The 25,678-nt window shown below is 36.5% G+C and overlaps 1 protein-coding gene and 1 pseudogene across 1 annotated transcript; both read left to right on the forward strand.

The window, feature by feature from the left end:
- Nucleotides 1-1,193: 1,193 nt before the first annotated feature.
- On the forward strand, nt 1,194-23,722 carry LOC117018118 (protein FAM47E-like). The gene is made up of 2 exons (XM_033098945.1): nt 1,194-2,454; nt 23,562-23,722. Exons 1-2 carry the CDS (start codon nt 1,194-1,196, stop codon nt 23,720-23,722), a joined length of 1,422 nt encoding a protein of 473 aa, XP_032954836.1.
- A 74-nt stretch (nt 23,723-23,796) lies between these two features.
- On the forward strand, nt 23,797-24,538 carry LOC117018179 (ferritin heavy chain-like; annotated as a pseudogene).
- Nucleotides 24,539-25,678: the final 1,140 nt, after the last annotated feature.

The raw sequence follows: 25,678 nt of genomic DNA on the forward strand, positions 1-25,678 counted from the left end.
GAGACAAAAATTTCCACTCTTATCACTTCTATTCAACATAAGCAATTTCCATCCAGTGCAGTAAGGCCAAGAAAAAAGTTATTCCCATTGGAAAGGAAGAAATGAAACTCTCTTTATTAACAGGTGACATGACTATGGACGTAGAAATTTTGACAGACTCTATAAAAAAGGTACTAGAATTAACAGGTGAGTTTACAAAGGTTGCATGATACAAGATCAATATATAAAAATCAATTAAATTTCTGTATATTAACAATGAACATGGAAATTAAAAAGTGATAAGCAAAATTTTTAGTTACAACAAAAAAATAACAATCCATAAAAGAACAAATTGATAAATTGGACTTCATCTAATGTAAAAACGCTGCTCTTTGAAAGACACTGTTAAGACACTTTAAAAGAAAAGCCATAGATGGAGAGAAAATTTTACAAATCAGATAGTTGATAAAGGACTGACGCCCAGAATACACAAAGAACTCTCAAAACTCAATGAGATATCAAGCAAAACATTTTACAAATGTGCAAAAAATTGAGTAGACTCTTCACCAAAGGAGAGATGCAATTGGACAATAAGCACATAAACAGATGCTCAACACCAATAGTGACAGGGAAACAAAAATTAAAACCACAGTGAGATACCACGACACACCTGTGAGAACAGCCAATATTAAAATGACTAACCAACCGCAACGTGTGTTGGGGAGTATGTGCAGGAAGTACAATTCTCATACACTGCTAGAAGAAGTATTGAATAGTACAATCACTTTGGAAAACTTTGGTGTTATTTTTGTTTGTTTGTTTTTTAAACATTAAACACCTGTCATAAGCTCCCCACCATTCAACTCGTAGCTGAAATTTACCCAAGGGAAATGTAAGTCCGTGTCCATACAAAGATGTGTACATGTGAAATATTTGTGGCCGCTTTAACTGTAATAGCCTCAAAGTGGTAACTTTGTTCATCCAAAGGCGAGTGGAGGTGGAGTGGATAAATTCCGCTGTGACCCTACAGTGGATAGTACTGTAGCACAAAAAGGAATGCGGCCCATCCTGGGAGACTGCGGGCTGCGCAGGGCGCGCGCCTGGACCCGCCTCCAGAAAGAATCTGGCCGCACGTGGTAGCGGTCTCCTAGTGACTGGAGAAGCTGGGACAACAAACGGCTGAAGCCGCTTGTCGCCCTGGTACCAGCGGTACCATGGAGGACAAGAAGTGGCTGTTAAGGCCACAGCCGCGGCAACCAACGCCCCTGGGCATGAACTATAAGCCCTGGTACCAGGACAAGTTACCTTCCAAGTGTTTCGCAAAGCACAAGAACAAGCTTCTGAAGTTCCCCAGTTCCCTGGACGGCCGGCGGTGGATATTTGTGAAAGAGGGGCTGGACGACTTCAGGACAGGATGTCCACCTTGCAAGAATCTCATCACTCGCGGCCCTAAGGAAGGTTTTCTCCCCGTTATTGCTCATAGAATTCCCAAACCTGCCCCCAGAAAGAGTCGGGTAAAGCTGCCCAACAAGGCAGACCTGTTTTCCACACTCTCACCAGCCCAGCAAGCACGGAAGGCATTCGTAGAGGACATCGAAGCCAGCCTGACCAAGCATCCCTTGGCTCACTACCCGAATCTGGAGGAAGTTCTGCCTGCCGACCTCCTATTAAAAGTGCTGAAAGTGCTTGATCCTCACAGGAAGCTGGAGGACACATGGGCCTATTGTCAGGGCACCAAAAAAAGAAGGAAGTCCCCCACAAAGCTCTTTAAAAGACGTCCTACCAAAGTCTACCTGGACCTTCCCAAGGAAACTCCTCTGTTACCTTCAGACAATTGGCTTCTTGGGGAAAAGGAAAACAAGAAGTCAAGCACAGAGGATATTCCCCAAAGGCCTCCTCTTTGCAAAACAATAACAAGAGAACTTACTAAATTCTGCAGATGGACTGATACTTTTGGAGACTTGGGCATTGATGAAAAGTTCATCATGAATTATGTGACATTTGACGTTCACGAGGATTACAAACTAAACTATGATACTGGCAAAATAAAGAAAATAAGCCAGGTTCCTTTGGGAATAAAGTACAGCAAACAGCTGGATAAAACAAAAGAGAAAAAATTCTCCATACAGGAAGAAAACTTGGAGAGGGAAGACCAGAAACCACAGGATCTTCATACACCCAGCCGGGTGAAGATGAGGTATGGAGCATGGTACCTGAAGCCCAAGTTGTGGACAAAGCTAATAAATGACGAACCTCTGATTGACCCTAAAATCTTACTTGAAGCTCAAGGTGCGAACTTGAAACCAGACATTCTTGATGATCTTTATGGAACAATTGCCTTTAAAGATTTCATTGAAAGCAAGGGCTACAGGATGCCGGATGTGCTTGAGAAGGTGTTTATCAGGAAAGGATGGACTTATGATGCCGTCACGACTCCACTACACCGAACAAATATACTCAATTTAAACGCGGAAGGTGAAGATGCAAAGAGAGGCAATTAGACAGTTTTCTATTTACTACTTAGCTGGCTCTCTCTCTCATTTTAACATCAATCAGAATTCATGATGAGTTTCCCACTGTGTACGGACAACTTTGATTCCACAACATCTGTAATTTAACACCTAATGCTTCTAAACATTTCTAAATAAACTTCTGCTTGGGTTCACCAATCAACTTGTTGCAATCAACTATGTAGTCCCCTTTCTTCACTGAGGTTTCTTAGTGTCTGAATTACTGTTTTGGTCCCTTTGAGTGCGCTAATATTTTTTCTTTTTTTTTTAAATTAAGTTTTATTGGGGTGACAGTGGTTAGTAAAGTTACGTAGGTAGCAGGTGTACAATTCTGTAATACATCATCTGTATATCACATTGCGTGTTCACCACCCAGAGTCAGTTCTCCTTCCATCACCATACATTTGATGATTTAAATATTCACAGAGACTATTCCTTCAAGTCCTGGCATCAGCTTTCACTCTCATTACCTCCATCGGTCTTGTCCTGATCTCACCAGACACTGATCCCCACAGTCAGACTCTAGACTTAGTTATTGGCAATGAATACACCAACTTCAAACCTCAGTTTCAATTATGGTGGCTTCTGACCCCTGCTTCTTACCTTGTTGACCACCGTTTTTCATATTCCCAAACCTCTAATTCTTCAGTTCCAACATGATTTCCAATCCAATGACCATTACTTACCACGCTTTCAGCATGAATCACACCTTATGTTTTCAGTTCCTTTCTTTCCCAGCTTAGATTGTACTGTCCACTACTATCAGTTCTTTGAGTATACTTTTACTTTCTCCTTTCTCTCTCTCTCTTGTATTCTGATAGAACCCCAACCCTGGTTAAATCTTAATCTCTGTCATTCTTGTACCTGTGCCCAAACAATTAAATATGACTAGAGAAAACTACATACCACACTGACCGGTTACATATATGGCATAAATCTTAGATGAGCCTCAGCACTAGCTGGAAGTTCTATTCCATTTCCATCATCAATATATTCTCCCACTTTCCAAAATGACCATTTTACTTCCGTCATCAATTATCTAACATGCTGTCTCCATCCCTCCTCTCAAAGTGTTGCTTTGTACTCACTGATAAAATAAAAATAGGTGAGAACCTCCTTTTCCTCCCATCACCAAATTCACCTAGCCAGCTCCCTCTGTACCCATATTCTCCATTCCTTCTGAAACAAAAGATGAACTCTTTATTCTCCTGAGGCAAAACCTTTCATTTGTGTATTAGGTCTCCACATTTTGCCTAATCAAATATGTGGCCTGAATTTGCCCCCTTATTTTTTTCTTTTTTCGGGGTAATTATGGTTATTAAGAAACAAAAAGCATAAAAAGGGGGCTCTTATCACTTACATCATCTGAAATAACCAAACAAAGCAAAATAAAAATTCTCTTGACATAACTTTTCTCTCCAGCTACCATTCTATATTTTGTTCTGCTTTCCAGAAAAAATTACCAGAGAAAGTTGTTTATAAATCACTGTTTCCACTTCTTCATCTCCCATGTTTTCTTGAATTCATTGCAATCAGGATGTTTTCCTCCTTGATTTTAAAAATGCACTAAAGAGTATGCATGTGTCACAGAAATAGCAACACATTAATAGTCAGAAGACACATACTTGAATACCCTCTTTTCCACATTTTGGTTATATGATCTTGTACTTCAAGGAGCATGTCTCCTCATGTGTGAAATGGAATCCATATCATCAAACTCAAATTTTGGTGAGAATTCAAGGATTACTTTATATAAGTGCCTAATGTCACCAACATCACAGAATTGATACTCAGCATATATTTGTGAAGGAGGGGAGGGAAGGGGTAAGGAAAAAGGGTGCTACAAACGTATAAAGGAAAGAAGCCAAGAAAACTTTTTGATGGTGTTTACGCAGTCTGATAGCCTTCAACAAAACCTCAATCTTAGCTTTTGCTTAGGATTAAAACATGTATTTGCAAAACAAGAGTCACTAGTGAGGCCCCCTGTTGTTTATTGATGACGACTAGTTCCACTGAAATGAATTGTCCTTGGAGAAGTTACATAAGTTTCTCCACTGCAGCAATTACCTACATTGGTATTAGTTTTCATACAGACATGAATAGAAGCAAACAGAATTTGGATTTTGTAACAACAATGAGACTTCAAAAAAATTTGGATTTTGTAACAACAATGAGACTTCAAAAAAAAAAAAAAAGGACCTTAAATCCATAGTTTTTAGAAATTCTGGAGAAGCTTAAAAGTAATTGTGTTAGTGTAGCTTCTTAAAGTTTTCAAAAGGCCCAATCATAATCTTTGTAGTGTTTTGTTGTTGTTGTTTTGAGGTTTACAATATAGAGAAACCCAGAAGTATTGTATCCATTTTATAATTGAGAAAACTCCAGGTCACTGAGTTATTGAAGGTCAAATACGAGGTTTGAGTCAAAGTCTTCTAATCACGTGTATGATTTCCACACTGACATTCAGCAACATCATGGACAATGAAATATTCACCTTGGAACCTTGGATGCCCAACTAGGACCCAAGGTAGGGTAAGAACATATGCACCAGGGACTCTAATAAAGGAAACATAAGGATATACTTTCATTTTCTGGAACCAGTCGTACCCTGCTCTTCCAGGTTGCCTGGTATAGCAACCACAGCTTTGTCAGTTGTGAGGCTAAATTCAGCTCTGGAAGGACATAAAAGCCACAAACCAAATGGAATTGGATTGTGTGGCCAGTGATACCCACACCATGCTCTCCCGATCTCTTATCATCTAACAGAGGATAAAGATATTGTCCTCTTTTCAATCTATCATTGGAGCAACAAAGGGATCTTTAGTGTGCATAATAAAAACGATGCCTTTAAGAAAGAAAAAACATTTAGAGCTTTGTTTTGTCAACAAATATTTGCATCATGAGGCAGAAATTGAGAGCACATGGAAGAATTGTAAGATAATGAAATAGCCATTCCTAGTGCTAAATATTTTACAAAATGGAAAACCTGTGATTTCTTAATTACCCTCCTTTCACGGATTCTTTTTTGCTGAAGGACACAGCACTTAACTTTTTGAAATTGTATCCTCCTAAAAAAATATATTATAACTCAGCCTATCTATTTTTTGGAAAATACTTTTTGTATTTGCAGCAATCCTTGTAAAAGCAAGCACTATGAAATTATTAAACATTGCTAACCATGTATTTGAGATCATATGGTATTTGTCTTTCTCTGACTGACTTATTTCAATTAGCATGATGTTCTCTATGTCCATCTATATCATTGCCAATGGTAGGATTTCATATGAAGTATAATTTAATATATATATATATACATATATATATATATATATATATATATATATATATATATAGTCACAGGATATGGAGTACAGCATAGAGAATAGACTCAATGGAATTGTTAAATATATGATGTCAGAGGGGCAATAGATTGGGGGAGCGGGTTTATCACTTTGTGAGGGGTGAAATGTGTAACTATTACATTGCTTTGTACACTTGAAACTAATAAAAAATGCATGCTAAAAATTGCTAACCAGGTTAATTATGTTCATATTAAAATTGTTTTAAATAAAGATTTGCTTAAGTTTGGAAAATATGTTACAGTGGGCTGTAGCAAATTTTCTGTCACAATTTTCTTTGGTGATGTGTATGCCTCTACTTTAAGCCAGCCATGCCTCTAAAGTTCATGGTATCGTATACCAAAAAAAAAAAAATATTGTAATAATCAATTCTATTACAGTGTCACATAAGGGGTTACAAAACCTTTAGAGAATTTGGCTCTAGGAACACGAATTTTACTAAAGACAGAGGAAATTATTTTTCATTTCTGACAGTCTACATGAAAGAGTATTAAGAGCATGACCTTTGGAACTAGGCAGAAATAAGTTTATATTCCAGCACTGCCATGTTCTTATCTTGTGACTATAGACAAGACGCTTTGCAGAATACGTTATCTAATCTCAAATGTAGACTAACAGTACCCATTTCACCTAAGTTTTGAAGATTAAATGAGGTGTGAATGCTTATAAAATCTCAGTTGTCAATTAAATTTCCCTCTTCATCACTTGGTAATGAGTTAAACGTGAAATACCTCTTTGCTTTAAATTGTCAGTGCAAAGAGTAAACCTAACTAAACATCAGACAAAGCTTGATTAATTTCTCTAATTCTAATGTTTAGACCCAATGTATATGACCAAGGAACTATTGAATTGAATTTGAATATTGTACCAATATATTTTCCCCCATCCATTCAGTCATATCTTAAATAAAATTAGACTAGACCACATAGGAAATACTGAGATATGAAACTGCTCCCAAGCCCCATGGAGAAGCGCACTGCTTTTCTATGTAACGCAAGTTTTGAGCTCAATGAGAACTGTGTGAAGTGTGCCTTATTGAAAATCAGAAGATAAATGATATCAGAAATGTGTCCCATGCTAATATTAAAAAAAACATGTTTATTTAGTCATTGGCCTGGGGATTAAAAAACTTAATCACAATCTTGTGCCAGTATAATTTAACAACTGACCACTTTCTTTGTCATTTTCAAACTCTTCCTGATAGGGGTAAGGAGGAAAAGAAGAACACGTCACGAGTATCATAAATTACACAATAGTTACTAATTACTGAGTGTCATTAAAATATGGAACTAAAAGTTACCCCTGTTAAGGGTAATCCTGATCTAAATCTACGTGGAAACATATTCATTCTATAGCAATTAGAGAAGCGAGTTCAAACTCACTTCTTTCAACCCTAAAACTGATTCTTAGCCAGAGAAAATAAAGGGTTGGATCATTTAATACAATGAAAATGCTTGTATTTCTATTAGCTTTCAGGAGCCAGTCCCCAAATACAGATGGCAGTTGAAGACTTTCTTATGATGACACAATACCTAACCAAAGGCAGCAGTGATAGGTTTCATTTCTCAATGAACACTTAGAGAAGGAGACCTAATTCTCGCATAATTAACAAACTTGATAAAAGAAGGTCAGAGTGAATATTACTGCAGGCATCTGGTGGAATGGGGTCAGGATGGGAAGGTAGCAGGGCAAGTGCCCAAACACCAGAGGAAAAAATTTAGAATTATATTGATCCCTAAATTTATAATTTAGATTTGGTCCTTTGTGGGCACTAGCTTGCAAATTACTTAAATATTTGTTTGAAAAGAAACATTCTGAGTCCTTAATCTCTAATCTTTTGTCATGTTAGCAGCTACATGTGGTTCTAATTATACTAATTATACCTTATCTACCGGACTTTCTTGTGTCCATGGAGTAGTAACTAACATCTAAAAATTACTCAGATAAGACATGGAAACAATCTAAGTGTCCACTGACAGATGAATGGATAAAGAAAATGTGACACACACACACACACACACATACACACACACACACACACGGTCAAAAAAATGTATACATATTTAAAGAAAGGAAAAAATTGTATTAAAACTATGCTGATGGTAACCTCTTTGAGCACCTCTTGTAACTGCGGAAGTCAAATGTGACTTGCATTCATCTTTTGTTATTGGTCTATGAGGTCTCACAATTAAGTTCGCAAATTCATCCTAGAAAAAGTGCTACATATCTCATTGCTGAATATCACTGCAGTCACCTTTGAAGTACTCCCCTTGGGACGCTATGCACGGATGCCAGTGCCTAGACCACCCTTCAAAGCAATTTTAGAACTCATTTTCTGGAATGGCCATCAGAACGGTCATTGTTTTACACTTATTGTCCTGAATGTCATCAAAATGTCTTCCTTTCAATATTTCCTTTATCTTTGGGTAAAGAAAGAAGTCATTGGGGGCCAAGTCAGGTGAGTAGGGAGGGTGTTCCAATACAGTTATTTGTTTACTGGCTAAAAACACTCTCACAGACAGTGCTGTGTGAGCTGGTGCATTGTCGTGATACAAGAGCCATGAATTGTTGGTGAAAAGTTCAGGTCGTCTAACTTTTTCACGCAGCCTTTTCAGCACTTCCAAATAGTAAACTTGGTTCACTGTTTGTCCAGTTGGTACAAATTCATAATGAGTAACCTCTCTGGTATCAGAAGAGGTCAGCAACATCGTTGCAACAAGTTCACAAACTTAATTGGCATACCTCATATATTGAGTTTTACAAGTTTAATACAGTATTTTCTTCTCTTAAAATGTGTACACATTTTTTGGCACCCTCTGTATATATTATTCACCCATAAAAAAGAAACTTCTACTATTTGTGACAACATGAATGAAACTTGGAGGTATTAAATTAAGTGAAATGAGTCAAAAGACAGACGAAAGACAAATACTGTATGATATCACTTATATATGGAATGCAAAACCATACTCACAGAAACAGAGAGAAGACTGGTGGTTGTCAGGGGCTGGAGGGTGGGGGAAATGGGGAGATGTTGGTCAAGGGATACAAAATTCCTGTTATAAGATGAGTAAGTTCTGAGGATATAATATACAGCATGATGACTATACTTAACAATACTGTATTATATAGTTGAAAGTGGCTAACAGAGTAGATCTTAAAAGTTTTCATCACACAAAAAATGTAATTATGTGAAGTGATGAATATATTAACTAACCTTATTGTGGTAATTGTTTTGCAATAAATATGTGTATCAAATCATCATATTGTACATCTTAAACGTACACCATATTATATGTCAATTACATCTCAATAAAGCTGGAAATTTTTAAAAAATAGAAATGACTCAAATCTACTATATATTGCATATTTGCAACCTTTCATTTTCTTTTCAAAAAAGCAAATTCAGCATTATGAACTATCAAAATTTTTACAATGCAGTATTAAATATCCATACCAGTGTTTAGTGACTCTATATTCAGTGGACTATAATAACTCTGTAAGATCTACTACCTATTATACCATTATTATTGAGTCTCCAGGAGAAAAAAATCTGTAATGAAAACACACACAAACCATAAGGTTCCTTTTCTCATTGTTGTTAGAGAGAGAAGACAGATATTCTTAAAAGTCAATAGCAATTCAGGACAATAATATAAAAAATGTTTAAAGGCTATGTAAACGTAGCCTTTTATAAGTTATTTTTTGAAGTTTTGTCCCTCTGTCTCTGACTAATCTTTGGGATTTATTGATTCCAAAAGCTATTCATATGTTAGAAATGCACTACCTGCTAACACTTCTACCAGAAAAAATATAAATGAGATTTCAGTGACTAGCTGGAAAAGAAAAAGAAATGGTAACATTAAAGGGAAGAGAGAAAGTATTATATTAGCATCCCAAACTTATAACAATAGAATCTAAAGTTTAAAAATTAACTTGAGCTGTTACGTAATGAATAGACTACTTTTTCAAGTCCAGCCTTTAAAAAAATAATTGCTACTACATACTGATTGAAACCAATGAACTAAGTGTACTATTAGTGTCATTTAAAAAGCATCACCTAATTTAATACTTGTAATATTTGGTATAATTAGTCCCATTTTTCCGATGAGTAAATCACTATACACAAGCTTACACAGTTTGGAACAGGTAGAGTCATGCTTTCAACATAGGACTACTTGACACAGAACCCCCAAGTCTTCTATCAGGTCCTAGGAAAGGAATAAAGAATGCATATTGCATTCATTGTGTACCTATGTTTCTTAAATGAAGCAGCAGTACACTAAGAATATAGATCATAAATTATCTCAACTCCCAAGGCTGCTATTATGTCATAAAGCTATTATTCATAGGTTTTTTTGCCAACTACCAGAATATTCACTATTGTAATTAAATTAATATAAGGAGGACATCAATTTACAGACATACAAGGTCATGCAATGTAGGTGTGTGGTAACATCTTAAATTTGGGTATGGACTACTACTACCTTTTCAGTATAATAGTTTATAAAATGACAGAGTGCTGTTTAAAAGATTTTAGTTATGGGCTGTTCTCAAGAGACAAGTCTCTTGGGAATATGTCTCATTTAATTGCTCTTTAGCATAATGTATCCCCCTATGGCTCCTTTTCCCAGTAAATGATCAACATCGGCAATATGTCTTTTTAATATGAATATGAAATTTGTGTTCTGCAAGATGATAATGGCAGAAGACAGTAACAATCTTTTCATTTATTTATTTTTGCTTGCCTTTTTAAAACTACAGCCATCTCACCAATAGTTTAAAAAATTATTTAACACAATAACCTAATTTATTTATCCTGGATACAAAAAGGAAAATTTAATAAAGTTCATATAATTTCATTACCTAATGAAATGTAGTTCAATAATGCACTATAATACAGCAAAGATTTACATATAAAGGGGCTTACAAATACTTAACCATATGAGTTAAATCAAATAAATAACAGTTACAACCCCAAAATTGACTAGATTGGAAATATTTCTAATGTTTCTGAGACTGTTTTGTCTATCCTGTGGGAGGAAAAAAAGTCAATTCTATAAACAAATTCCTTCTTCCCCCCTGTAATTTGGCCACCAAACAGGCAATATCCAATAGAGCTGACTTTATTACAAAGATACATGCAGTCAATATGTATGTTGACTGGTTCTACTTTTACAAAGCTATTTCTATGGTCCACTGTTGATCTAATTATAATAAATTTTATACAAGAAATAATCTTATACAATGCTTTTTTTTAGAACCTGTCAACAGCTATTCTCTAATACAGACAGTTCTTGATTGACCACCGTTTTCCTAATAGTGATAAGGAGGAAAGCTGAAATAAACTTAGTCAAGCCCTTTAGTACTCCTTCAATTCCCCACATTTATATCATTACAATCATTTTTAAAAAAGACAACCAAACTTCCCAGCTGTCATCAAAACGAAGATATAAAAAATTAGTTTTGAAGTCCTGGAAGAGGAAATGGAATGGGGCATGAAGGAATAAATGATAAATTTCATTGTAAAAAAAAAAAATACTTCCAATGCTGTATATGCCAAAGTGGCATTGTTTCATTTCTTAAACTGCCCTGTGTCTTAATATGTTCTGTGATTGATAAATATTTTTAGTAAAATAAATCTAAAAGATTCTCTGTATAAAACAACTTCCTAGAGTTTCCTAGTGCACATGAGTTTATTAAATGCCATTTAAAACAATGAATTCAAGAAATAAGTTTAATATTTGTCAAACACAGGGTTTCCTCAACTCATTTCACCTCAGAACAGTTTTTCTTTTTCAAGTAATACCTATTAAACTTTCACAGATCAAGTGGAACATCCTTGGGAAGAAAAATTCAAGTAACAGAATTTTATCTGCATTGCCAATTTAGTTTAAGCAAGTAATATAAACTAATACTTTGAAATTATATATCACTTATATATTATAAGTAAAACATTAAAATACTGTTTCTGGAATTTAAATATTCAGTATATGAACTAAATAATGCACTAGATCAGGTAAAAGGGAAATAAAATCTAGGAAATATTACAGAATGTTGAGCAAAATGTAAAGTGATTCAATATATAAAAGATAGTTAAGAAATGTGGTGATTAAGTCCAACACAAAACAAACAGAAGTCCTAAAATCAGAGAACATGAGAAATAGAGAAGAAATTATCAAAGAAACATCAGTAAAATAATATCCAAGAGCTTAAGAAATATCCAAGTTTTCAGACTGAAATAGGTCCATGGAGTAAAGTACAGAGTTCATGGGATGAAAAAAAGATCCATAGCAAAATACATGCTGATGAAATTTTAGAATCTCAAGGATAAGGCTTTTAAAAAAGATTTCAGAGCAGAAAAACAAGGTGTCTACTAAGGAATAAGAATCAGAAGTGCATCCAATCCTTTACCGGAAATGCTGGATACTAGATGTCAATAGAATGCCTGATGAACACTATTTTGTACCACTAATTTTTACCCAGTCAGAGGATCAATTCTGTGAGCTAAGACAAATATGCAAATGCAAAGCAAGTTTTCCTATCATGCATTCATATTTTTAAAAATTCTGTAAGAGGTGCTTTAAGAAAATGATTTTTTAAAATAAAGGAATGATATGAGAATTTTAAACAGTGGTGGCACATGATCTATAAGAAGAAAAGAAAGCTCCAAAGAAATAAAAATACATTGACCTTGAAAATAAGACATTGTCCTTTTAAGCAGTAATTAATGCCACAGATTTATATTTTTTACTGTGTATCTCCAACTGCAATCCTTGATTTTTCACTTAAATTATTATCTCTTTTGTAGTGCTTATAACAGTGCCTATGAAAAATCTGTTCTATAAAGATTTGAAATATAAACAAATTCATCTTGGATTATTCTTCTACCGTATAATTTTTCATGACAGAATAAAGTGTTCTGAGCATGTTTATTAACTTGTCAAGGAAGTGTTTATCACTTCCTTTGTTAGATGTAGCTGAACGATGTTTTCTACCATTATTAGCAAGTATGCCTTAGTTCCTCCTTGTGAAGGAGTCATGATAAATTCCTCTTTTGCCTCTGGTTTTTCCTATGTAAACTGGACACAATACATAGTCCTCCTAAATTTTTTATGAAATCAAACAAATGGATTATGTGTAAATTGAGGTAACTATGTAACATAATTTTGCATGTTATCTGGCAAAGAATTAACATCCAGTATGATATTGTTATTTTATGCAGAATAATTATAATCAGAAAATAGAAGTAAGCTATATTCAAAGCATAAAGGGGAAGCAAAAATCATAGGAATCTACTTTTATCTCATGAGTAATTTCATTTGTTGGTTATAAGAATGTGCTTTAAAGTCTCAAGGTATTTAGTAGAATTCATGATGTGAAAATAGTAAGACATAATATTGATATGGGTATACTTTTAACTTCCTTATTTGGAGAAATTCTATGGAACTTGTACTAAATTCAAGAGCCAATGCTTCAACCGTTCACTTTAAACATCCTGTAACTAGTCAGCTAATATGAGTATTCCTCTATCTAAAATATCCTAAAGTTCAGTTGGGCAACTTCAAAATTTTTCATATGACTATTCATTAAAACTTTTTTCTTTTGTACCTTATATTCACTTCATTTTGTCACTTTTCAAGAGTATATTGTATATGTATACACCAATAATAAACTATCAGAAGGAGAAATCAAGAAAACAATCCCATTTACAATTGCTTCAAAAACAATAAAATACTTAGGAATCAACTTAACCAAAGAAGTAAAAGACCTGTACTCAGAAAATTATAAGACACAGAAGAGAGAAATCAAAGAAGATACAAATAAATGAAAATGAATACCATGTTCATGGATAGAAAAAATATAAATTGTCAATACTATGTAAGACAATATATAGATTCAACGCAATTCCTATCAAACTACCACTGACATTTTTCTCAGAAATAGAACATATAATCCTAAAATTTATATGGAACCATAATAGACCCCGAATAGCCACATCAATCTTGAGAAATAAGAACAAAGTGGGAGGTATCATGCTACCTGACATCAAATCATACTACAAGGCTATAGTAATCAAAACAGCATGGTACTGGCATAAAAACAGACACATAGATAAATGGAACAGAATAGAAAGCCCAGAAATAAATCCATTCCTATATGGTCATTTAATCTACGACAAAGGAAGCAAGAATTTACATTGGGGTAAAGACAGTCTAATTAATAAATGGTGCTGGGAAAACTGGACTGACACATGCAAAAAAAAATGAAACCACCTCCTTATGCTATATATGGGAATAAATTAAAAATGGATTAAAAACTTAAATGTAAAACCTGAAACCATAAAACTCCTAGAAGAAAATATAGGGAGTAAATTTGCAGACATTACACGGAGTAATATTTTTACTGATAGATCCCCTCGGGCAAGGGAAGTAAAAGAAAAAATAAACATATAGGATTACATCAAACTGAAAATTGTTTCACAGTAAAGGAAACCATCAATAAAACAAAAAGGCAGCCTACTGAATGGGAGAATATATTTGTCAATAATATTAGGTTGATATAAAAGTAATTGCGGTTTTTGCAATTATTTTTAACCTGTTAAACCGCAATTACTTTTGCACCAACCTAATACATTTGACAAGGGTTAATATCCAAAATTTATAAAACACTCGTTCAACTCAACACCAAAAAAACCAAACAACCCAATTAAACAATGGACAGAGGACATGAAGAGACATTTCTCTAAAGAGGATGTACAGATGGCCAACAGACATATGAAAAAGTGCTCAACCTCACTAATCATTAGAGAAATACAAATAAAAACCACAATGAGATACCACCTCACTCCGGTCAGAATGGCTATCATCAATAAATCAACAAACAAGTGCTGCTGAGGATGTGGATGGAGAAAAGGGAGCCCTGGTGCACTGTTAGTGGGATTGCGGATTGGTGCAGCCACTGTGGAAAACAGGATGGAGGTATCTCAAAAAACTGGAAACGGAACAACCTTATGACCCAGCAATTCCACTCTCAGGTATCTATACAGAGAAATCCAAAATGCTAATTTGAAAAAGTATATGCACCCTTATGTTTATTGCAGCACTATTCACAATAGGCAAGACTTGGGAACAATCGAAATGCCCATTGGTAGATGACTGGATTAAGAAACTGTGGTACATTTATACAATGGAGTATTACTCAGCTATAAAGAAGAATGAAATCCTACCATTTGCAGCAATATGGATGGACATAGAGAACATTATGCTAAGTGAAATAAGTCAGTTGGAGAAAGAAAAATACCATATGATCTCACTTAGTGGAATCTAAAGAACTGAATAAATGAGCAAAGTAATCAGAAATAGTCTCAGAGATACAGAGAAAAAACTGATGGTTGCTAGATGGGAGAGGGATGGAGATGAGGCAGAAAGGGAGGGGATTAGAAAGCACAAATTGGTAACTACAATATTTCCACAGGATATGAAAGACAGTTTGGGGAATACAATCAACAATGTTGCAAAGATTTTGTAGGATGTCAGATGGGCACATGTCTTACTAGGGAGATCACTTAATGGACGGTGTAGATGGCTGAACACTGCGCTGTACACCTGAAGCTGAATAATATTATATATAAACTATAATTTAATATATATATATATATATATATATATATATATATATAGTCATGGGATATGGAGTACAGCATAGGGAATAGAGTCAATGGAATTGTAATAGATATATATGATGTCAAAGGGACAATATATTGGGGGAGGGAGGTTATCACTTTGTGAGGGCTGAAATGTCTATTACATTGTTTTGCACACCTGAAACTAATAAAAAACAAAACCAAACAAAAGAGTATACTGTATAAAGGACTCATACCTAGGATATACACATATAAAGAACTCTTAAAACTCAACAATAAGAAACCAACCTAATTTATATATATATATATATATATATATATATATATATATATATATAAAATATATAAAATATAATTTATATAAAATAAGAAAATCTATGTATTTTCACCAAAGAAGATATATAAAGGGTAAATAAAAGATGCTCAAAATCATCTGTCATGAGGGGACTACAAATAAAACCACAATGAGATATTACTACATACCTATTAGAATAGCTAAAATCTAAAAACTGATGAAACCAAAAGCTGACAAAGATTTAGTGCAACAGGAACTCACATTCATCGCTTGTGGGAATATGATACAGCTACTTGGGAATCACAGTTTGGCAGTTCCCTATAGAACTAAACATAGTCTTAACATACCAGCTTTATGCATAATTGTCCCAAACTGGAAATAATCAAATTGTCCTCCACAGGTAAATGGATAAACAAACTTGGTATTTGAGATGATAGATATTTTTCAGTGATAAAAAGGAAGAAAGTATTGTTTCATCCACAACATGGATGAATCTTAAATGCATGTTGCAAAGTCAAAGATGCCAGATCCAAAAGTGTACATATTTTATGATACTGTTTGCTCGACATTCTGGAAAAGACAAATTATAGGCATGGAAAACAAATCAGTATTTTCAGGTGTTGGGAAGGAATAATACAGAGGGGACTCACAGGTAATATTTTAGGGTGATGAAACTGTTCTGTATGGTACTAGATGGAAGATACATGCCTCTACACAATTGCCAAAACCCATTGAACAGTACATCATAGGGTGAGCTTTAACGTGTGCATTAAACAACAAAAAAACAACAACAAACAATCAGAGTATCCCAGAATGGAATGCAGACTGTGACAAATGAATCTAACTGTATTACCAATGTATGATACAACTGCACTGACAGGGGTGGGGGAAAGGAGCTGATATAAGTGACTTTGGAAAATGATGTTTTGATTGGGAAATTTAAGACTAAACAACAACTGTAAACACAATTTTAGTTAGCAAACTTGTTTTTCACTGGGGTATGGTTAAAAATATGAAACTACATGTATACTAGGATTGAACAAGTAAGTAAATAAATGGTAAAAATGTGAGTCAGTTTTTACTGTCAGTAAAAGAAGTTATACATAAGAGGAGAAGGCTAGAATGAACTGTGTGATACTGGATTCGAGTCTTAGACATTAGTATGAACTCATGTTTAGTTTAATATGTATAAAGACAGATACCTATAGAAATGGTTATAGATATGTGTTAACTAACCAATATAGATATTGGTTAGTATACATGCATAGTTTCATAGCTCTGTCTGCTGAGAGACTAGAAACAATGACACCCAACTAGAGACAAGTACATCTAGCGCCCAGACCTTGGTTTCTAAATATCCTTCTCCAAAATAAGAAAAACAAACCAAAATCCAGACATTTTTTGAGAAACGATTAATTCTAGCCTTGGGACAATGAAAATACAAGATGAGACTGGAGCGTTATGTAGTGACAAAAATATGGAAGTGCTCAGAAAACGAAAGGATGGATGCAAATCAAAAACAACCAAAATGCCCATCGGTAGATGACTGGATTAAGAAACTGTGGTACATTTATACAATGGAGTATTACGCAGCCATAAAGAAGAAAGAAATCTTACCATTTGCAACAACATGGATGGACCTAGAGAACATTATGTTAAGTGAAATAAGTCAGACAGAGAAAGATAAGTACCATATGATCTCACTTATTTGCGGAATCTAAAGAAAAGAATAAGTGAATGAACTAACCAGAAACAGTGTTGGAGACAAAGAGGAAAAACTGAGGATTGCTAGATGGGCGGGGGGTGGGGGTGGGGGGGCGGGTGAAGGGATTGAAGCGCAGTCGGTGACCACAGGATGGCCACGGGGTTTGAAAATTAATCTGGGGAACGTAATTTAGTGGTTACCAGAGGGTAAGGGGGTTGGGGGGTGGGAGATGAGGGTAAGGGGGATCAAATATACGGTGATGGAAGGAGAACTGACTCTGGGTGGTGAACACACAATGTAATTTATAGATGATGTGATATAGAATTGCACACCTGAAATCTATGTAATTTTAATAACAATTGTCACCCCAATAAATTTAAATTAAAAAAAAAAAAAAAGGGACACAGGAGCCAAACTGGAGGAGTACCTGATGGCCTAAGCTAAAACAACTTGAGCAACAAAATTAATTTAAATGTTAAAGTTATAGCACAATATAAAATAAATACCCATGAGTCCATACTGATATAAATAATGAATACATAAATAAATGCGGAAGAAGGTACAAGTGTTTCATACAAAGAATTTCAAATAATATATGTAGATATTCCTTCCTCCAGGAGGTGGGGCTAAATGCCCTCCTCCGAGTGTGGGTTGTATTCCCAAAGACAGATTATGGGAAAAGGAACAACAATAACTTTACAGTGAAGAAATCCAACAGACTTTACCTTAATAAAGCGAGCAAGACTGACATCACCAGTTATAAGTCATGTTGGTATCATGTACACCCTGATAAAATGTGATGACAAAGACATTTCACCTCTATGATATTCTTCCCCCAAACCCAGAATTCAGATATAATCATGAGAAAAAAACCAACAGACCCAAATTTGGGGACATTCTACAAGATACCTGACTAATACTGCTTAAAACTGTCATGGGAAACAGGGCTGGAAACATGTGAAAGACCATAGAAGACTAAAGAGATATGACAACTAAATTTAATGTGATATACTGGATTGGATCCTGGAACAGAAAACAGACATTGTAAAAAAAAAAAAAATCTACAAATCTGAATAAAGCCTGGAGTTTAGTTAAAAGTAATACATCAACATTATTTTTTTTAGTTTTAACATATGTACAATGTAAGACACTAACATTAGTGGAAGATGGGGGAAGAGTACATAGAAACTCTTTGTACTATCTTTACAATTGTTCTTTTATAAATCTAAAATTATTTCAAAATAAAAGGTTTAGCTTCTTAAAAGTGTATATTGTATTATGATGGATCCACATAAAATAGCTATTAAGCACACTAGAGAGAAACTACCTCCTTTAAAATGCAAATTTGTAGAATTCTCCCCATATACACTTTAGAATTTCCTAGAAATGGAGCCAAGAATCTGCATTTCACATGGTCTTTAGATGATTCTTATGCACACCAAAATCTGAGAATTACTTTTCAAGAGCCCTGTGCCTTTCATAGGCCCCAAAAGACTTTCAAAGTCTTAAAAAACACAAAAACAAAAACAAAAACAAAAGAAACCCCCACAGTAGTAATGGTATTCTCCAAGGTAACCAAATTTGGAGAAAATCAAAATTCAGCATATGCAAAATGGTAATGACATATCAGATATAGAAGGCTGTAAACAAAATAATTCACTTAGATAATATGTATATACCTGGTGGACCCACAGGATAATGGAGTCATGATAGAAGAGTTAAAAAGATACAAAGTTTTGCAAGCATCCAAGTAGCAGCAAAAAGACTAGACATGGAAGCAAGTTGCCTATGCAAACAACACTTCCCAGGTGAAAGAAAACTGACATCACCATAGAATGCAGAGAAATTGCAACTAGCCTGTTCAATCAGCAGGCAACAACTGCCTCAGTATGAATAGTGCAGTACTGACAACCAAAAGCAACACCCACCAAGCTAATAAACAAATGCTTAAGCAAGTTCAAAGACTGACTGGAGCAGCATATGATGGACAAATGAACGAGGGAATGAGAATAAATTATGAAAATCAACGTGATGAAATTCATTGGTTAAATGAAGCCTCATGGCCCCAATTCTGACATCCTGTGTGCCTCTGCCTACCCTCAGTTGCCTACCACATTTACTGTCTACTTAAACACTGGCTCAGGACAGCATTTTCATGCCCCACCAGACTCAGGTGGTCTGCATCCTTGCTGCCTCCCCCACCCAGACACAGCCTGGGCCAGCCCTTCTCAGATACCCAATCACATTCACTCTGATTGAACCCACTTCATCATTCTTCTGCCTGTTTCAGCCCTCACTGAAGTTTACTTTCTGCAATGATTAATTTTATGTGCAAACTTGGCTAGGCTATGGTTCCAGGTTGTTTGATCCAGAAGTTGCTGTGAAGGTGTTTTTTCAGATGGGATTAACATTTAAATCAGCAGGCTTTGAGTAAAGCAGATTATCCCTCCATGGAGTGCATGGGCATCATCCAATCAGTTGAAAGCTTTGGGAGCAAAGATTGAAATCCTCCCAAAAAGAAAGAACTATGCCACCAGGTTGCAATATAGAAATTCGGTTTGAGTTTCCTGCCTTTGGATTCAAGACTGCAACATGAACTTTTGCCTGAATTATGAAATATAAGCTATTAATTTTATGCTAATATCTCTTTAGAATATATAATATATATTCATACCACATTCCACATAAGATCCAAATTTTAGTTAATGGTAACATTAGCTATCAAAGCCTTACATGAACACACAAATGTATGCTTTCATTGCACACATATACACACAATGATTTACTAAGATGTTATTAAACCTATCACAAAATATGAATTGAATTGTTATTGTTACTCCACAACACATCTTCAATTTCATATCCCTTAAGGAATGCTAGCTTTTGTCTTTGCATTCAATCCCTCTTGGTGTGTGTGTATACTGTAGAAATTTATATCACTGCCAATGGTATCAAAAAAATTAGCACTTTTCTGGCAGGAGAAAATCAAGGGATAACATTACAATGGAGAATCAAGTCATATAGCTGACGGCATTTGGTAGATTATTGATAAGACTTTCCTTATTGGTTGTTTGTCATGCAAGAAATCAGAACTTAAGAGCACCATCCACATAAGCAAAAGCAAAATGCTAATGTTCTACCTAAAGACTATATCCCAACCCATTGATTCACATTGAAATAAAGTAGGTTTAAAATCATTTTGGCACAAAACTATTAAATATGAAATATTTCCTAGGAATCTGAAATTCCCTAAATATGTTTAACTGACCTTAAATATTCTGAGATGTTTTTTGGAAAATGGCAAAAGCCTTCAAGGAAATAAGTCAAAGGGACATTATTTATTTTTCATATATGAGCAAGAAGTGAAGAATGAAAAACTCAGAGGAAAGGTAATAAATATGAATAACACACAGGAAACACTATACAAAACGTGTACTTTTATAAGTTGTATTTTTCACTGAGTTTTAACATTGGCTAGTGGAGGTAATTATATTTTTATGAACAAGGAAATCAGCAAATAAGCCACTGAGAGTGTGAAAGAAAAGTTTAGATAACTAAAAATGAGAGAAAATTAATTACTCATGTCAAATCATGAAGAATAATGATTACATAAATTATAAGCTTATCCTATTAACACTCTGGGTAAGGTATGGAATCATAGAAAAACTTTATAAGGATTATGCTTTTTGCCTAACTTCTTTGGAAAAGGTAATGGCAAAATATATAACTAAGAGAAATCTAATCACTAAGAGAAAGCTAATCACTACACTGAGTCGGAATTTATTGTCTAATATCAGTTGTGCAACTATGAGTTCTGTAACATTTTTCAATGATGAAGGAAACAAAGTCAAAACAGAGTTTTCACAGATCATGGCATTAGAATTTTTATTTGTTTACTCTGTATTTATTATGAATAATACTGTGATGGATACTTTTATATGTCAGCTTGACTGGGCCAGGGGGTTCCCAGATATTTAGTCAAATATTATTCTGTGTGTGCCTGCAAGAGTATTTTTCCACGAGATTAACATTTGAAACAGTAAACTGAGTAAAGCAGATTGTCCTCTCTACTGTGGTTGAGCCTCATATAAACAGTTATAGGTCCGATTAGAACACAAATGCTGACCCTCTTCTGAGTAAGAGGAACTCCTCCTTCCTAACTTCCTTGGAGCTGGGACATTGCTTTATTTCCTGCCTTCAACTTGAACTTCCTCAGTCTTGGGCCTGCTGGCCTTGGGACTCCACCTATGCCATCGGCTCTCCTGGGTCTCAAGTTTGCTGACTGCAGATTTTGGGACTTGTCAGTCTCCATAATCACATGAGCCAATTCCTTATTTTACAGATAGCTAGACAGACAGACTGACAGACAGATAAACAGAACCTACTGGTTTTGTTTCTCCGGAGAACCCTGACTAATTCTACTGCTAATACTACTAATAATACTAATACTGATACTAACACAGTATAAAAACTGACCACAGACATTTCAAATAAACCTTTATCGTATACTCCTATATTTATATTTTTAAAAAACATGATCTGCTCTTAAGTTTTCTCATTCTGGGTTTGTATTTAGTTTCATATTCCTCATTAAAGAAAAACTGGATGGATTAAAGAAAAATTTATATGTATGTATGTTTCCTTCATGGAATTTTGAAGTCCGGCTCCATGCTTGTTTATTGATTTCCCTTAGAAAAGTTAGTTTTCAAACATCAGGTTTCTCTCAGTTATATATTTGGCCATTACCTTCTTCCTTAGGAAGCAATAATGAGGAATGAATTATCTGAGAAACACTATTATCGCCTCTTAGCATATGATAACCATTCAATGGTATTATTATTTTAAATATTTGTAGAGTAAAATTACAGGGGAAAATTATGAAATAATCTTGGGATATAATGAGAAAATGTTCTACAAAATCAAGATTTCTTCTATTTAAATACACTCATACAGTGAAATCTACAATGGAATCTACCAAGGAAATTTTGGAAACCTACAGTTGTATTAAGACTAAACACTGGTGTTAAGCAAATACAGAATACAATTTTACCTCACTGAGAAACTGATCATACAGTTCTTTACCATCTCTAACATATGATTCTATCATTATAATCAACTTATGAAATAGACATTATTATTCTGTTGTTTTCCATAATCAACAATTAAATGCCTCTAAAACTGATTAAATTTAAATTGTAACACTTGATATCTGACCCTTTGTTTTCTTCATAAACACTAATTATAAAATAGCAGAAGCTTCCAAAGAGGAATAGACAACCCCCCCAAAAACAAAGGTACATTAATCAAAGCCATGGAAATAAAACTTTAAGTGAAAATAGGTATTTTATCCATAACTTTAAAACCACCTGAGAGAACTTCTAATATTCTGTCACTCAATTTTGTACTTTGAGAACACAGACCACATTTGAGTCTTCTGTGTATCTGCGGAATCACTGTATCTGACAAACATTTGGAGTATATAAATGGTTGTTGAATTAATACACAAATAAATTAATTATAAATACCAAGGTTGGTCTTATGTTTCCCACTATAACATGCTTGAATCCTAACAATATATTTTCTTTTTGTAATTTCCATACACAATGCAATATCTTGCATATATTTACTTGAGATAATAAAGGGGGAAGATGGGAGTTTTGTGCTTGTTTTTGTTTTGGTCTGGGAAAGATGGAGAGGTGGAAAGATCACTGAGAATTTGGAGGCAGTGCTCTGGCCTCTGAGAAGTGTGAAACTGATCATGAATAGAAGGAGAAAACTGGAGCTCACTGGAGTTAACAAGGATTGGGAACTGAGGGAGGAGGCTATCAGAACTGTCATTAGTATGGAGGTTGAAGTCACTCAAATAAAGCTTTGTGATATTAAACATAACCAATGATACCACAAACGTGCCAATTTAATGAAACAATCACATTAGGACAATATTCAAATAAGTTGCTCAAAGAAATCATGCAGGTGATTAACTCAAACCAGGTGCACTTATACACATGAATAACATTTTAAAATATTATATATGCCAGGCACTCAGCACTGAGTCACCCTTCTCCTGCAGGCTGGGATGGAACCTGGAACACGTTGATGGTACGCCACCCGCTCCAGCCCCCCTCCGCCCCCCTGACCCCATCACTTCTGGCGGTAAAGGTCACGCCCAACGGTCACACCTCTGCTCACTGCCTGGCCCTGGAGGGCGATCTCCTCCAGCCGCCATCCTAGTCCATCGGGGAGCCCCCCGAGGTACCCGCCATCGCGGCTGCTGACTCAGCCTCTGGCCACCCTCGTCTACCACCATGGGGAATCTCCGAGGCCATAAAAGCCACCGCCGTGGCCCCCGCCGCCGCCCGCTCCACAGCCCCCCTCCCCATGACTTCTCGGCCTTCAATTTCGGAGGGCCGGTGCCACCAGACATGTTGCCTGTGCTGCCAGGCATGGTGCCTGTGCTGCCACCCGTGGTGCCTGTGCTGCCACCCGTGGCGCCTGCACCCACCCGGCTGCCCACACAAGTGCGGCAGAGCTAGCATCCCAACTGCGAGGCCGCAGTCAACAACCAGATCAACCTGGAGCTCTACGCCTCCTACCTGTACCTGTGCCTGTCCTTCTACTTGGACCGCCAGGACCTGGCCTTGACGCACGTCGCCCCCTCCTTCCAGCGGCAGTCCAGGGAGGCCAGGGAGCACCGGGAGAGGCTGATGCGGCTGCAGAACCTGCGCAGGGGGGCGCATCCACCTGCGTGATATCAGGAAGCCAGACTGCAACCGCTGGGAGAATGGCCTGACGGCCTTGAAAAGCGCCTTGCACCTGGACAGAACCCTGAACCAGAGCCTGCTCAATCTGCACCAGCTGGCCTCTGAGAAGAAGGCCGCCCATCTGTGCGACTACCTGGAGCGTCATTACCTGCACGAGCACGTGAAGTCCATCAAAGGGTCGGGGGGCCATATCAACAACCTGCGCCAGATCGGAGCCCCGGAATACGGCCTGGCAGACTGCCTCTTTGACAAGCTCACCCTGGGTGACAGCGACAAAAAGAACTGAGCCTGGACTGCCTGCCCCATAGCCACTGGGTGACTTCCCGTGGTCACCATGCCGACCAGGCACATTGCAGTATTGCCCTTGCAAAACGTTCACTTAAGTTGTTTTCTTCCAGTTTTACCATTTTTTCCAATAAAGCTGTCAGTTCCTAAATATATAAAGGTCTTGAATTGATTTGTGTGTATACGCACGTGCAAAACCCTCACCTTTTAAGTTTTAAAACAGGTATCCAGAAGTCTGTACACGGACCCATGCCACATCGACATGCAGCTCCAGATCTGAGTGGATGGAGGGAGAAGGTACTCCGTGGGACCCTGGAAAACACAAAAGAAATCTTCCCCTTATAAACACTGTGGTATGTGGGGGGTGGGGTGAGGTGGGGCCCTGGTGAATGTAGGTGCATGTGAATTAATAGAAACATGGCCTGGACATCAGGATTGCACTTGCCTCTGGGGAAGAACTGAAGGGAATGAGATTGGGCAGGGATTAAAACAAAGGGGGTCTTCAGCTTTACCTGAAATGTTTACATCCATGAAATTATGCAGATGCTAATGTTAAGTCTGGGTGGCAAGATGGGGGTTTTGCAACTCTGAACAGCAGACGTAATGCAGGGACTCAGCTCCTGCTCTCCACATAAGAACGCAGGAAATGGTGAGGCCAAAAAGGAACAACAATGGAGGCATAGATAGGGGAGTCATACCACTATATTCTCAATGGCGGCTGGTCAAGACACAAAAGCAAACATCCGCCAGTACCCCAACAAAGGGTCTTCCTGCACCCCACTCTCGCTGGCGACTGGGCAAGACACAGGAAGTAGGATCAACACAATCCACAATCCACAATCCACTTGCTAACTACACTTGCTAGCCGCAATCCGCGGTTGCTAATGTAGCCACGGCAGTTATATTAGTGGCTAATAGCTAACTAATTACAGCTGATGGTCATCTACTACCTGAGCCAGCACCTTTCCATATGAGGTCGAGAGCCTGGAAACTGCTCTCTGGGACTCCATTCCAACACTCCACCCCTCCAAGGTCTCGCCTCACACCCTATGCAAACACCGTCTTTCAGGAGGGGCCCTGTGCCAGGAACCCAGCTAGTAAGAAAAAGTTTCAGTCCAGTTCAAGTAATGTCCCATGGGGT

This window comes from Rhinolophus ferrumequinum, chromosome X (genome assembly GCF_004115265.2).
Source record: "Rhinolophus ferrumequinum isolate MPI-CBG mRhiFer1 chromosome X, mRhiFer1_v1.p, whole genome shotgun sequence".
Taxonomy (NCBI): Eukaryota; Metazoa; Chordata; class Mammalia; order Chiroptera; family Rhinolophidae; genus Rhinolophus; species Rhinolophus ferrumequinum.

Excerpts from the sequence above, each read along its gene's own strand:
- LOC117018118 (XM_033098945.1), top strand. The coding sequence starts at position 1,194 with ATGGAGGACAAGAAGTGGCTGTTAAGGCCACAGCCGCGGCAACCAACG. Across the intron at positions 2,455-23,561 it reads ACTCAATTTAAACGCGGAAG|GCTGGGATGGAACCTGGAAC; the intron begins GTGAAGATGCAA and ends CTTCTCCTGCAG.